This window comes from Artemia sp. Qi Xiang Cuo, chromosome 8 (assembly GCF_049724085.1).
Source record: "Artemia sp. Qi Xiang Cuo chromosome 8, ASM4972408v1, whole genome shotgun sequence".
NCBI classification, from domain to species: Eukaryota; Metazoa; Arthropoda; class Branchiopoda; order Anostraca; family Artemiidae; genus Artemia; species Artemia sp. Qi Xiang Cuo.
In genome coordinates, this window is record NC_142801.1 from 55,097,600 (window position 1) to 55,110,474 (window position 12,875).

General features: G+C 36.4%; 2 protein-coding genes across 3 annotated transcripts in view; one reads left to right on the forward strand and one right to left on the reverse strand.

Moving 5' to 3' along the window:
- The window catches only part of LOC148949578 (cyclic AMP-dependent transcription factor ATF-1-like), an 86,800-nt gene that overhangs the window by 30,208 nt on the left and 43,717 nt on the right, over positions 1-12,875 (reverse strand). For both annotated transcript variants that reach the window (XM_089093609.1, XM_089093607.1), the window contains exon 2: positions 4,901-5,025. In XM_089093609.1, the coding sequence (XP_088949735.1) occupies positions 4,901-5,005 (105 nt within the window). In that variant the 5' untranslated portion in view covers positions 5,006-5,025. The remainder of the gene's footprint in view (positions 1-4,900; positions 5,026-12,875) is intronic.
- The window catches only part of CSN4 (COP9 signalosome subunit 4), a 76,687-nt gene continuing 70,486 nt past the window's right edge, over positions 6,675-12,875 (forward strand). Inside the window, exon 1 of the mRNA XM_089093606.1 lies at positions 6,675-6,807. The gene's annotated coding sequence lies outside the window, so the exon portion shown is untranslated. The remainder of the gene's footprint in view (positions 6,808-12,875) is intronic.

The window sequence follows — 12,875 nt, forward strand, 5'->3', positions numbered from 1 at the left end:
GCCTCGATGGCTAAATCTTAAACGTGACCTGCAATAGCATTCGATTCTGAGTCTTTTTTTTCTGTTCTTTTTCTTTTTTTGTTATCAATCGTTCTTATCTTCAATACGAGATGGTACAGATTATCTCAGTTGTTGTTGTGAGATACTGGCGCGTGTGTAATTCTGTTTGTTTTGTACTTTTTTCAGCCATTTTACTAATAGTAGTTCCAGTTGTAATAACGTCCATGTAAATAGATGTGACTAATGGAAAACAGCACATGAAAATGATCTTTTTTGGAAGCACAGGGTGCGCAAGACGTTTCTTAAGGAGAGTCCTTAGGACATTCCTAGTCCAGGACCTTAAGACAAAGAGGACACAGACCCTTTAAACTCTTTCCTTTCAGTACACCTGATATTCTATGTCTCAAACTTTTCCTGGTCTGTACCCCTTTTAAAATTAACTTTACCCTGATAAGAACAAGCTTGGATTTCCCTGAAACAGTACGATTTATATGTATCATATTAAGCGATTGTACATATAATTTCCGAAAAATCGATCTTCTCATGCACACACAGCTCCAGTTGGGAAACAGCAGAAATATAACAGACTAGCAGCAGAGAAATTCAGATACCTGCTTATCCTACTGGTTTCATCTGAGATGAAAAACCAAAGTAGCATACAAAAAAAAACAACAACAAACACAACTTGAATCCCACATCTGTAGGTTATCTGCTATAACAAATACCCGAGTCGCAACGTTGTCGCATCTGCTTACAAAATCCCAGGATTTATGAATCTCAGGATTTATAGGCCCGCCCACTAGCCCAAAACGGGGCTACCGGGTTTGGACCCCTCCCCCGAAATTTTGTCGAAGGAGTAACGAAAAAGTAACTAAAGTCGTAAAAAAAAGTAACTAAAATGCATATAAGCCAATTCCTGGTCCGTTTTGTTGTTCTCTTTTGCAAAACACTCCCGGAAAAATACCCCCCGAAACAAAAATCCTGATATGCTCTCGATTTTAACGTCACACTTTTACAGCAGAAGTCTAAAACCCAAATGACAATAAATTGGTTTGAAAGGTCTTTACAAATTTAAAGTTATACTCTAGTATTGTCTTCTAGCGCAATGGTTTTGAGTCATCATATAGATAGGAAACTAATGTTTTGAGCTTCTATCTTTCCTAATTAAATGAAAATCATGCCTCAGGTTAGGTACGCGTCCGGATTTTTTTTGGGGGGAGGGGGAAGGTAGTAGGCAATATTAAAAAAGATCATTGACAATTTAAATAAGAAGTTGAGAAATTCGATAAAATTTAGGAAAATGGAGGGCCTAGGACCCGAGATCCTCTACCTGCGTTTTATGTTAACTCGGAATGGTAAATCAAAGAAATTACGCTTGGAAGTTGAACATAGCCCAGCTCCCCAAATTACGCGTAGGGCAATGACAAGAAAAAAATTCATCGACGTTTTGAATAAGAAATGCCAAGAAATTCGATTCAATTTAGATATTGGGGGCGCTGCCCTAGGGTCCTTCCCCAGCGTTATATCTTCCCTCGGATGGATCAATCATACAAATTAGGTTTGGAATCTGAACATAGCCAAACTCACCAAAAGGATTGAATACATCAATGGTGCAGAGGTCGTGCGGAATTTGGTTTTATCCACAGCAATGACCATAATGTGACTAAGGCGCTAATTTCCTGAGGCGCTAGCACCAACTTTTTTCTGAGCAGTGTTTTCACTCAAGGATTTCAAAAATTGAGTAAAAGAGACAAGAAAATCAAGCTGTTCTGGTAAATTTTCATTTTAAAATCTGTTACTTTTTGGTTAATCTGACATGAAGGATTCCTTTTCTATAAGCTTTTAGAATACGTTTCATAAAATTTAATTTTGCTTTTAATTTAGCACGGGTCTTTCTAATCGGCACTAAGGGCGGCAACCCTGGTCGGACTGCGGCCTGGCCATATTATTGCTCAGCACGGTCACGGAGATGCAATTTTGTCAGTCTCCTTTTTTCTCGCCGTCATCACTGGTTTTACAACTTTCATGACTAATTCATGCGACCAACGTTTAAAACACAAACCAATGATTTGTCGTGAAAAAAAATCTTTTTTTTCTCATTATTTGTCATAAAATAAAAAAAAATAAATACAAGTATTTTGGAACTTCTCGTGGTGGTGACGAGACTAATGTGCTGAGTAGTAATGTGTCGAGACTACTGTGCAAGCACTAATAGGCTAGTAGGGCTGAACTCATCAAGGGTGAATTGAGATAAGAATCGACAATCCATTCCTTATTACAATCTTTATGTTTTTAGGACTTTTAATTTGGTATTTGTGAAGACTCGATTTATCTTTTGAAACTACATGTATTTCAAGTTGTACAATCCTCAAAAGATGCAAAAAAATCGAAACAATCTCAGAAGAAGTTTTCATGCCTCTCTAAAATTTATTATTCGAGAGGCTTGACTTTTTAGATATTTGTCTTTAAGGGAGGTTTAAGACTGTCAAGTTAGTCAGGGAAGTACCACATTGGAACCGATCCATTTCCCTGTTTTTCCACACTCAAGTTTAGAACCGATCTTATGCCACATGGCAGGTGAGGTGTCGTTGGTGGGTATATACAGCCTATCAACCATTGCTATTTCATGTTGAATATCCGTTCCCAAGAGCAATATAAGCAAAACAGGCAAGGTCCATTGTTCCTGTGTCCAAAGCCATATCAAAGGTAAACCCGAATTGGCAACCCCCTTTTCCCCTTAAGCATTAATAATTCCTAAAGTACACACTTCTTTGGTTATTCATGGGCAAGACATTTTTTATTACTGCCCCCACCCCATTCTCGAATAAAAATCATGGTTACTGGTCAACCATTCTTTTCCATGACTATCTGATAAAGACAGCAGGATGAACAAGAAATCCTCCTCCCTCTCCCTCGCACAGAACGTCACAATTCTTCGGCATAGAAGAGAATAGTCATAACTGATTTATAATAGACGACGTAGATATGTAACAGCCAGGGTTTTCGCGAGCTGCATGCGACTTTTTCTTCCATGCCAACAAGAAAAGGTTGTCTACGTTTTATTTTTCAGAAATTCCTCGATTATTTTACATTTCCTAGGATAATTCGAAAATTCCTGTCAGTGGCTCGGTGGCAGTTTATCTGCTCACGTACACGTATTGCAGCGCATCTGATATCTATTCAAGTAAAAAATCTATGGAAATATTTGAATTTGGTCAAAGAGAAGAACAGCAACATTCCGTTGTCTCAAATAGTTGTCTAGGTGAAATAAATTTTCAGCTTGAGACCTTAGGACAGGGATTTACGCAGGGGAAGAAATCTTATTTTTTTTTGATTTATGTGCACTTCTATTTCAAATTATTAAACACAATTTGCTTTTAATGCTCCCCCCCCCCAAACAAAAAATTAATATTGAGTCCATAGTCGTTCATAACTTACATGTAAGGAAGTAGTGGGGTTAGGTAATTCAAAATCCCTACCCGGACCCTAACTCCTGCTTGGAATCACTTCCTGAAAGTTCCAGTCGTAGCATTCTTTTACCTATCATGTTTTGCCTTGTTTCACAAATAGTTTTGACATGACAATTAGATAAGATGATGATTAATTAAGACGATTATTAATTAAGATGATCAACACTAGGCTTACAATGATCCCAGTTAATAGTTTTTTTTAGGCAGTTAGCATTTTTATTGCTCACTGAACTCTAACTGTGGCTATGCTTAATTAAAAACATAATTCCGCCGAGGCTGGGCAAAAAAAATATTATGATATGGCGTTTATGTGACGGATTAGGAGTCACGAATGGTATTACGAATCTTGACCGTGGAAAACAACAATCTTTAGTTAAAGGATCGACACCCTTCTGAATGGATTTATCACAGATAAGTAGGCTATATCTGAAATTTGTAAATGACAGATCACGAGATGAGCAGCACTAGAAAACTCCTTCGGGAGAATTTCTATAGATTTTCTCATTCAGATTATTCGGGTAAAATTGGAAAAAATCGGATGGAGAAATTCGGGTAATATCTTTCTAACTAGCCTAAGTTTTGCACACTAATTTAGTCCTAATTATCGGAAATCAATTGAAAAGTTTCAGGGCAAAAATAGGCTGCCAACTTTCTGAAAATTTAGGGTTCTCTCCAGATAAATTTTGACCTTTAACTGAAAAGCATGTTTCAATAAATTCAAATTCGGCTTGTTTTGAATTTTCTTGTTCTGTTGGGTATTATTGCACTCATGACCATATCCAGGGAGTTACCTGGCCACATCCAGGGATTTTCCCCCCCCCCCTCCAAAAAAAAACCTGACTTATACAAAAGTCAAAGATGCATGTAAAACAAATTGCACACATAAACTTTATTCACTGATTACTGATTATCAGTAATCAGTGACAATCATCAAACTTTGGTAATCAAACTTTGATAATCAGTAATCTTTTTGTAACCCCCCCCCCGGATTAAAACCCCAGATATGCTTCTTATTGCACTGTCAGTGGCGCTACTAGTTTTTATTCCATGTAAAACCCATGTTAAAGCAGCAAAGATTCCTATTACGAGTTTTCTATACTCTTCGCTTGTAAGCCAGAAAAATCTTCTTATGGGATGCTACCCAGGGAGAGGGTTCGGTTAAACACCCTTCCTCTACCAAATTCTCAAGTCAGTTATGATTTGTTATTAGCTTAATCGTAAAAACTGCCTATTTTTACTTCTTTTTTTCGAATCCCATCTCGACGATGCGAGATCTCCATACCTGCTTTAGATTTTGCAAATACGGGTCATTATATAAGGGCCTTAATAATTTATAGTACACATTCTTCCCTCCCTGTATAATATAAGTAGCCTATGTTAATTTAACACTTTTTGAAATACCGCAATTAAGTGAATAATAAGGAGATCACCTGTAAACTTGACACGTGAACAATATTTATATTTTGACTTTGGGAAGATGGTGGATCATTTGCCAAGGGATCATTTAGACGATCGTTTTCTTCTACCATTTCCATAGTTGTTTCCTTAATACGATCTGAAACAAAATAACATCAGTTTACAACATATAGTTATAATACAAACAAAATCAACATTCATAAGAAGTCCAAAGCGCTTAGATTTCAATAGAATAGCTCTGCATTCCGAACCCGGAAAACACAGACCCTTTGACCAAGTGTCAAAGGGAAACAGAGTCCGCCAGGAACGGCGCAGATTCTAGGATAGAAGACTTAGCGAGGTCTGGCCCTCTTTTTATCTCTTTTTTACTATCTCTACATGCATTCAGAGACATAAAACATACTTTTCTCTCAATCCCAAGTGTGACATTAAAAATAACCGAAGTTATTCCCAAAAACTAGGTTGCTGCACAACCACACTCAGAGGAAAAATCAGCAGGGCATGCTTGTTCAATCACACATTGATCCTGCAGATCTATAATATCATGCTAATCCTCCCTTTGAGAACAGCTTAGCAACTGTTTTGGCAATTATCTCAGATGCGTCAAACCGTTACATACGACCATAAGTTGTAACAGCGATGACTTCTGTAGCTAAATCTAGCTAAAAATTCTAAATGTACCAATTCAGTTACCTAGTAACACAGAGGGAGGGGTTCAGTAACCTAGTAGCCCATTTAAAGTGCCTTAATTTATTATCACCACACCTGTTCATTAACACCCCTCCCTGGCAAAATTTACTGGTAGCGACTTGGGAAGGAGAGAGGACAGAGAGAAACAATTTTCAGGTAATAGGCTTTAATCGACGAGTTAATTAGCAGGGTTCCGAACGCCATAACCTGTATCATGTTTTCAAGGCATTTTCATATGTACTTTTTTTTTCAAGGAATATTGTGCTTTATTTTGCCAGGGTATTGTCATGAATATTCGTACTTTTGCCACAGATTTTCAACTCTTTTCCTTGGATGTCTATATCGATCCCTTAGTAAATGTCAGTGGTAACTGAATCATTAATCGCAGAAAGAGGACATATCAGAAGAGCAATTTTACACCAAAATAACAAATAAAAACTAAAATCTTGTGTCCGTAATGTTTAGGATCCCCACTTTTCGGCGTAACCGCTTCGGACTGCAAAGAATATCGGTGTTACCTTGAATGTCCGAAATACCCTTTTTTTCTCCTTGGATTTAGTCAGCGTTGCCAGTCGACTTTTTCAATTCAATGCAAGGTTTGACGATGACAGGTTGGGTTAGATTAAGTTAAGTTAGGTTAGCATAGGTTATTAACCCATTTCTGATATTTATAACCAAATTTAACTTAGCCTAACATAAACTAACATAATCTACCTAACTTAGCTTTAACTTTTACCATTATAGCTTGCATAAGACTAAAAAAGCTGAGTCGCAAAGCTAATTGAATCCAAGAAGAGAAGAAGGAATTTCGAACCACCGGTGAATGTCGACATTAACCAGATTTCGGACATTCACAGTAGCATTGGTTTTGTTTTTTATGACAGAACAACATATCGGACGACGTGACAGATGAGCTCCAGGCGTGATTGTGAGTTAGATGAGAATTCGAATTTCGAATAGTGTCTACTGTCTAAGCAAGTTTTAAAGGTACATGATTCTACTCCATTTAGGTTTGATAAAGGGATGTAAAAAGGTTGGAAAAATGATGGAGGTTGTATAGTTGAATGAAAACAAGCTTTTAAGGAAAAAAAGTTTGTATATGTTATTAAGACATTTCCGCGGTTGAGGACAACAGAACAACATATCGGACGACGTGACAGATGAGCTCCAGGCGTGATAGTGAGTTAGATGAGAATTCGAATAGTGTCTACTGTCTAAGCAAGTTTTAAAGGTACATGATTCTACTCCATTTAGGTTTGATAAAGGGATGTAAAAAGGTTGGAAAAATGATGGAGGTTGTATAGTTGAATGAAAATAAGCTTTTAAGGAAAAAAATTTTGTGTATATATTATTAACACATTTCCGCGGTGGAGGGGGTTGTCTATGGTAAAAGGGCACCCTACAAAACTGGGAAGGGTTTCCTTTATGGTTTGGTAATTTGTAATCATTCTACACTAGGGTCAATAAGCTAAGAAAGAATTGAAATAATTTCTATTTCTGAAAAAAACATATTTTAGTTTACTACTTGAGTTTCATTGAATTTCCAAGGAAGTAGTTCCTGAAATTCAACAGTAAACTCAGTAAAACTCATATTGCAGGCCTTGTGCGCCAGATTCTTCCTTATGTGGACATATTCTCTTTCATTAGCTATTGCTATCTTTGGTATATATAAAAACTGAAAAATATTAAGCTAACAGTTTTAAATTACAAAAAGCTATAAATTTTATTGACTCACTACTTGAGAGTCAACTATTAATGTTTGTCCTAGAAATAATCATTTTGAATGTGGACGATGTTCACAATGCAGCCATTAGGGATATAATCTCTTTGGTGTGAGTGTAACTCAAACCCAATTTAATTCAACCTCATTGAGCTCAACCCCCTTCAATTCAACCCCTGTACATAAACTCTCATTTAACTCAACCCCTTTCAACTCAACCCTCGTTAATTCCAACCCTCACTCAGTCCAATTCCATGCAACTCAACGCCATTAACTTAGCCCATTTAACTCAACCCCTGTGCAACGCCTTTTTCCGTCCAACCGTTTTTCAACTACTTAAATTCTTGGCCCGTTCTTGTGGGCTACATCTTTCAATGCAAAATTTTATTATTCGTAGTAAAACTCAGGGAAGGGGGGCAGGCAACACATTTTCATTCCCACCGGACGACCAAAAGGCGAAGAATTTAAAAAAGATTTGATAGAAATATGCAAAATTTCAGGGGGGTCGGGGTAAATTTTTCATGTCAGCCTGAAATGCCTGGAAAACCACATTAAAAGCACCCTTTTTCAGTATATTTAACAAAATATGAAAGAGACTTTTCAATAACTGAGCCCTCTTGAGCCGCATCCCTCAATATAGTTAGCATAGCGATCAGTATCCCCAAAGAAAACCTGCCAAATTGAAAATTTCCTAAGAAAAATCGAGTAATGGCAGCAGATTGCAAATTACCTCTCCCCTCCTACCAATTGTCTTCCTAGGAAAAATCAGTACATACACCCATGATCCCACTTCCAGTGAATTAGAATACTGGGTACGGTTCTGCATTGTACAACTACAGTCGTTTATTATAATCCCCGCAAATTTTCGAGTTCCCAAAGAACGAATTAAATAATGGTCGCACATGAGTGATTTGAATATGCATGAGTATGTGCAACAAATTTGAATTGCGGGGCTTTTATTTTATATTGCTTTCAGATAATATTGCCCATTGGGTTTGGAATTTGAGTACACGAGGAAATTGAGTGTTGAATCTTCCATCAAAGATTTGTATGATTCAATTTACAGCATTGCCTAAAACACCAGCCAAGGAGTTATAAAAAAAACTGGTAAATTAGGCGATGAAAGAAAAAATATTTGTATATGTTTTCTAAAGCGCTCAGAGTTTTTTATGGGGTCTAGAATCTATTGGGAAGAGGAAAAGAATTAACATATAGCTTTCGTAAATTTTGAACACACTCTGCCATTGTAGTTAAACAAAAAAAAGGATTCGAAGATAGCCACACAAAGACTGATGTGCCCTTCCGCTCCCCCGGGGCAGTTCATGATTTTCAAGACATTTCCACATTGTTGAGTAGTTTTGGTATAATTTGTATATTGGTTTATGTTCTGACAAAATTGACCACCCACGCCACTGTATATAAATGTAAGATGTATAGAAATATATGTACATTATATTATCTATATACAGTGACCCACGCCGAAGTATATTCTACTGGCACTATCTTATTCGCGTCATTTATTATAGTGATTAAATAAAAAAACATATTTTTTCAACTGAAAGTAAGGAGCAACATTAAAACTCAAAACGAACCGAAGTTATTATTATATGAGGGGGTTCGCCCCGTCGTCAATACCTCGTTCTTTATGCTAAAGTTCGAATTTTGTTCATCAAAATCACAAAGACCGTTTAATTAGAATAAATAGCTCTTTTGAAAGTACTAAAAAAAAACTTAAGCGTAGAGAGCGAGGTATTGACAAGGGGGCAAACCACCTCATATACGTAATAATTTCTGTTTGTTTTAAGTTTTAATGTTGCTCCTTATTTTCAGTTGAAAAAACTTGTTTTTTTATTTAATTTCTGATCGTTTCAGGAAAAATGGAAAGATCATCCCACGTAACCCCCTCCCTCTCCCGACCCCCACCACCAGAAAAAATCCCATCTGAAAATGCCTGTATACTTCCCAATAACCAATACTAAATGTAAACAATGCGCAAAGTTCATATCCTGCAGCCCTTCCCCCGGGGACAGTGGGGGATCAAGTCGTCCTCAAAGACACAGTTTATAGATTTTTCGACTGTGCTGAGCAAAATGGCTATCTAAAAGTTTTTATGACTTTGGGGAAAATGAGCGTTGGAGGGGACCCAGTTGCCCTCCAATGTTTCTGGTTAATTAAAAAGGCCACTAGAACTTTTAATTTCCTTTCGAACGAGCTCTCTCGCGATATTCTAGGACCACTGGGTCGAAACGATCACCCCTGAAAAAAAAAGATGAATGAACACGCATCCGTGATCTTTCTTCTGGCAAAAAATACAAAATTTCGCATTTTTGCAGATAGGAGTTTGAAACCTCTACAATAGGGTTCTTTGATAGGCTGAATCTGATGGTGTGATTTTCATCAAGATTCTATGACTTTTAGGGGGTGTTTCTCTCCTTTTTTGAAAATAAGGGAAATGTTCTCAAGCTCGTAACTTTTGATGGGTAATACTAAACTCGATGAAACTGATGTATTTGAAATCAGCATAAAATTCTTTTGATGTATCTAATGGTATAAAATTTCGTTTTTAGAGTTTCAATTACTATTGAGCCGGGTCGCTCCTTACTTACAGTTCGTTGCCACGACGTGTTTAATTTATTTTTAAATTTTCTTCGATGTCTTGAAACACAGAGCACACTGTTCAATATACAAAAAAAGTTTTCAATAAAACGCACCATAAAATGTTAATATCGTTTAAAAAAAACGATATTTCTATAAAATACCGTTTTGGTGTCTTTTTTTTGGTGTCTTTTTTTTTCAGGTGTCTTTTTTTAGGCAGTTCAAAGAATAGTTCCCATTTGATCTTTTACTTTGTTTCAGAAGATATTTTGTAAGTTCCTAACGCCACAGTAACTAAACAGTATTTCGAATATAAATGAAGGTTCAACTTAAATATAGCAACAAAGTATTCTTACACACAATGAACAACGCTAGTCATAAATGCTTCAAGAACGATAATCGTCTCCTAGTAAGTCAGGGCTGGTTATTGTTACTGTTTGATTTTAGTGATATTGATTTTATAGTTAATTAATTTTTATTTTTTACTGGCTGAGACTGATCTTCTTTCATTGACTGATTTCCCAAATATGATCCAGAATGTCATCAGGGACATCATTTCAATAGTATTGAAAATAATCTAGTTTATTGTCTGGACACAGGACTTACCCCTAGGAGAGGGGGGATGTCTGCACAGAAGTGCAGACGTGTTCAATTTTCAGGGGAGGAATCAGAGGATTTTTTCCCCGGGATTATGATTATATGGATTCAGAGTAAGATTATATTTACCGCCAATATTTCAAATTGAGCGGTAAAGCTGTACTAAAATTACTTTTATTAAAATTGCTTTATTGATTTACCAGGTATGTGAGTACGAGGAGGGGGGAGATTCTTATTATTTTCGATATAATATCGATATAATATAATAACATCGATATAATATCGATATTTAATTTCGATATAATATCGATATAGTATTCGATATAATATAATAATCCATATAATATCCTCACCAGTGAAATGCAATAATGTAAACAGAAGGCCTGAAATGGTCCGACTACGAAATCTGGCCGCCTCAACCCGTGAAAATTATTGCTGCAAAATACTTACTGATCCTGCAATGACTGCATTAACTTAATTGTCTTCTAAAAAGAGCTTTTTTAAAACAGTATCCTTTTTTTTCTATTTCTCCTTTTTTCAATAACTTGAATGCATTAAATGGCATTTCAATTATAACAGTTGCGACTGATTGTTTGCAAAACTTTATCTGTCTTTAAGAAGTGCACGATTATCCCTTTCTTGTTCTTCTTCTCGATTATGTGGAACGATAAGCTCAAAAGCATTAAATGACATTTCAGTTATAATTGTTTTAACTCATTGTTATCAATACTTATCTGTCTTTCAAATTTCATATGTTTTACAACCTGCCAAAACAGAAAAATTCCAGATGGAAAAATCCGTGCACCTGGAAAGGAATGTTATCTTTTCCATGTTAATCGCAATATTAACCCGTGTTAATCGCAATATTAGTTGCTGTTAGCCGTTTTCTTTAATACCTCAAAATCACTCCTATTTTGTAAAATCAAATTGTGCATGCCTGTGCAGAGTTGAGAGTTAAGCCCACACCTTAAAGATTCACCCCATATCTTCCATTATAAAGCTTTTTAGTTTGTGTGGCCAAACTATTTAGAATTTAGTGGGCGCTCTTGCAAAACTTGCGGAGCTTGGAGAATTTCCAGAAAACCATAAGTCGACATCTACTTTATCGGAAATCTTAGAAAATCATTTAAATTACCCAGTTTTTTGCCGGAGATAGAGATGTTCAGTTGTATTGAAACTTACATGTATTTTTTTTATTATTATTATTGTTAAATGGAGCAGAGTTTTCTTTCTGAAGTTCAGGAAAGGGTAGTCCCTAAAAATGTTCTTGCATGCCTATTCAGAAAAGGCTAAAAGTAAGTTCAAAGGGATTATCATTTGAGTAATTTGGCTACTTTGGGAATTCCCTGTGGGGCCACCTGCTTTGATTGACAAACTCGCAGACAAAAGATAAATAAATTTCACTATTTTTTTGGTAAAATTCCACAATCAAACCATAAATTCTCGAAAGCATTCGATGATAGCTACTCCCCTGGTAGAATTCGTTAATGGACCCTACTATGTTTGAGACGGTCAGCCAATACTGAGCACAGTTCATATAATTATCCAGTATGATCATTCCCTATCTTACCCATTATAAAAACCCGGACCGGGGTGCGAGTGCTCCGGAGAACGTTTTTGCAGATAGAAACATAGGCGGTATCACATCTTTTCACGGGTAGACAAGTCAGATTTCTCTTGGACGCGAAACTTGGCTTCAACGTTGGAACACTAATTTTGAAGAAACTAATTTTAAATTAATTTATTCCAATACATACATGAAAATCGGTAGTTAGTAGTGTAATGTTATTATTAGATGTTTTCAAAATGATTTTTTTGGTAGCGTATCGCCTTAAAGCAAAATCTATGCTAAATCTCGCAACAAAGATAAGAGATGTTCAAGTATGGAATGGAAACAATTGACCCGAAACTGTGTACACAATTCAGTAGTTGATATCTTATTCTCTTTTTTGCCCAACGTGTGTTTGTACTTATTGAGCGCTGTACTTAATGATTCGCCAAAACAGCAAAAAAAATCGTATGGAATCTATAAGCAATTATAAAGTAATATCAGCAACTTTTCTAGGGGGGGGGGGGCTCTTGCTCAGGCAAGATCTTACGCAGCTTGGGAATTCAACCTTCGCCAATAGATCACGACACACATAGCCAATGGATTCCGTCCTTCCGATGAGGATTTTAATAATTTTTCCTTTATACGGTATTTTGTTTGAAAAAAAAATAATTTATCCAAATTTGTTGTGGTGTAAACTGCAGTGTATGTACAAAATGTCATATTGTTTGCCCCATTAGTGCTGGAGTGCATCCAACATACAAGCCCGCACAAACAGATGTATATATTACCGCGTGAATGTCCGAAATTCCTTTTTCTCAGCTTGGATTAAATTAGT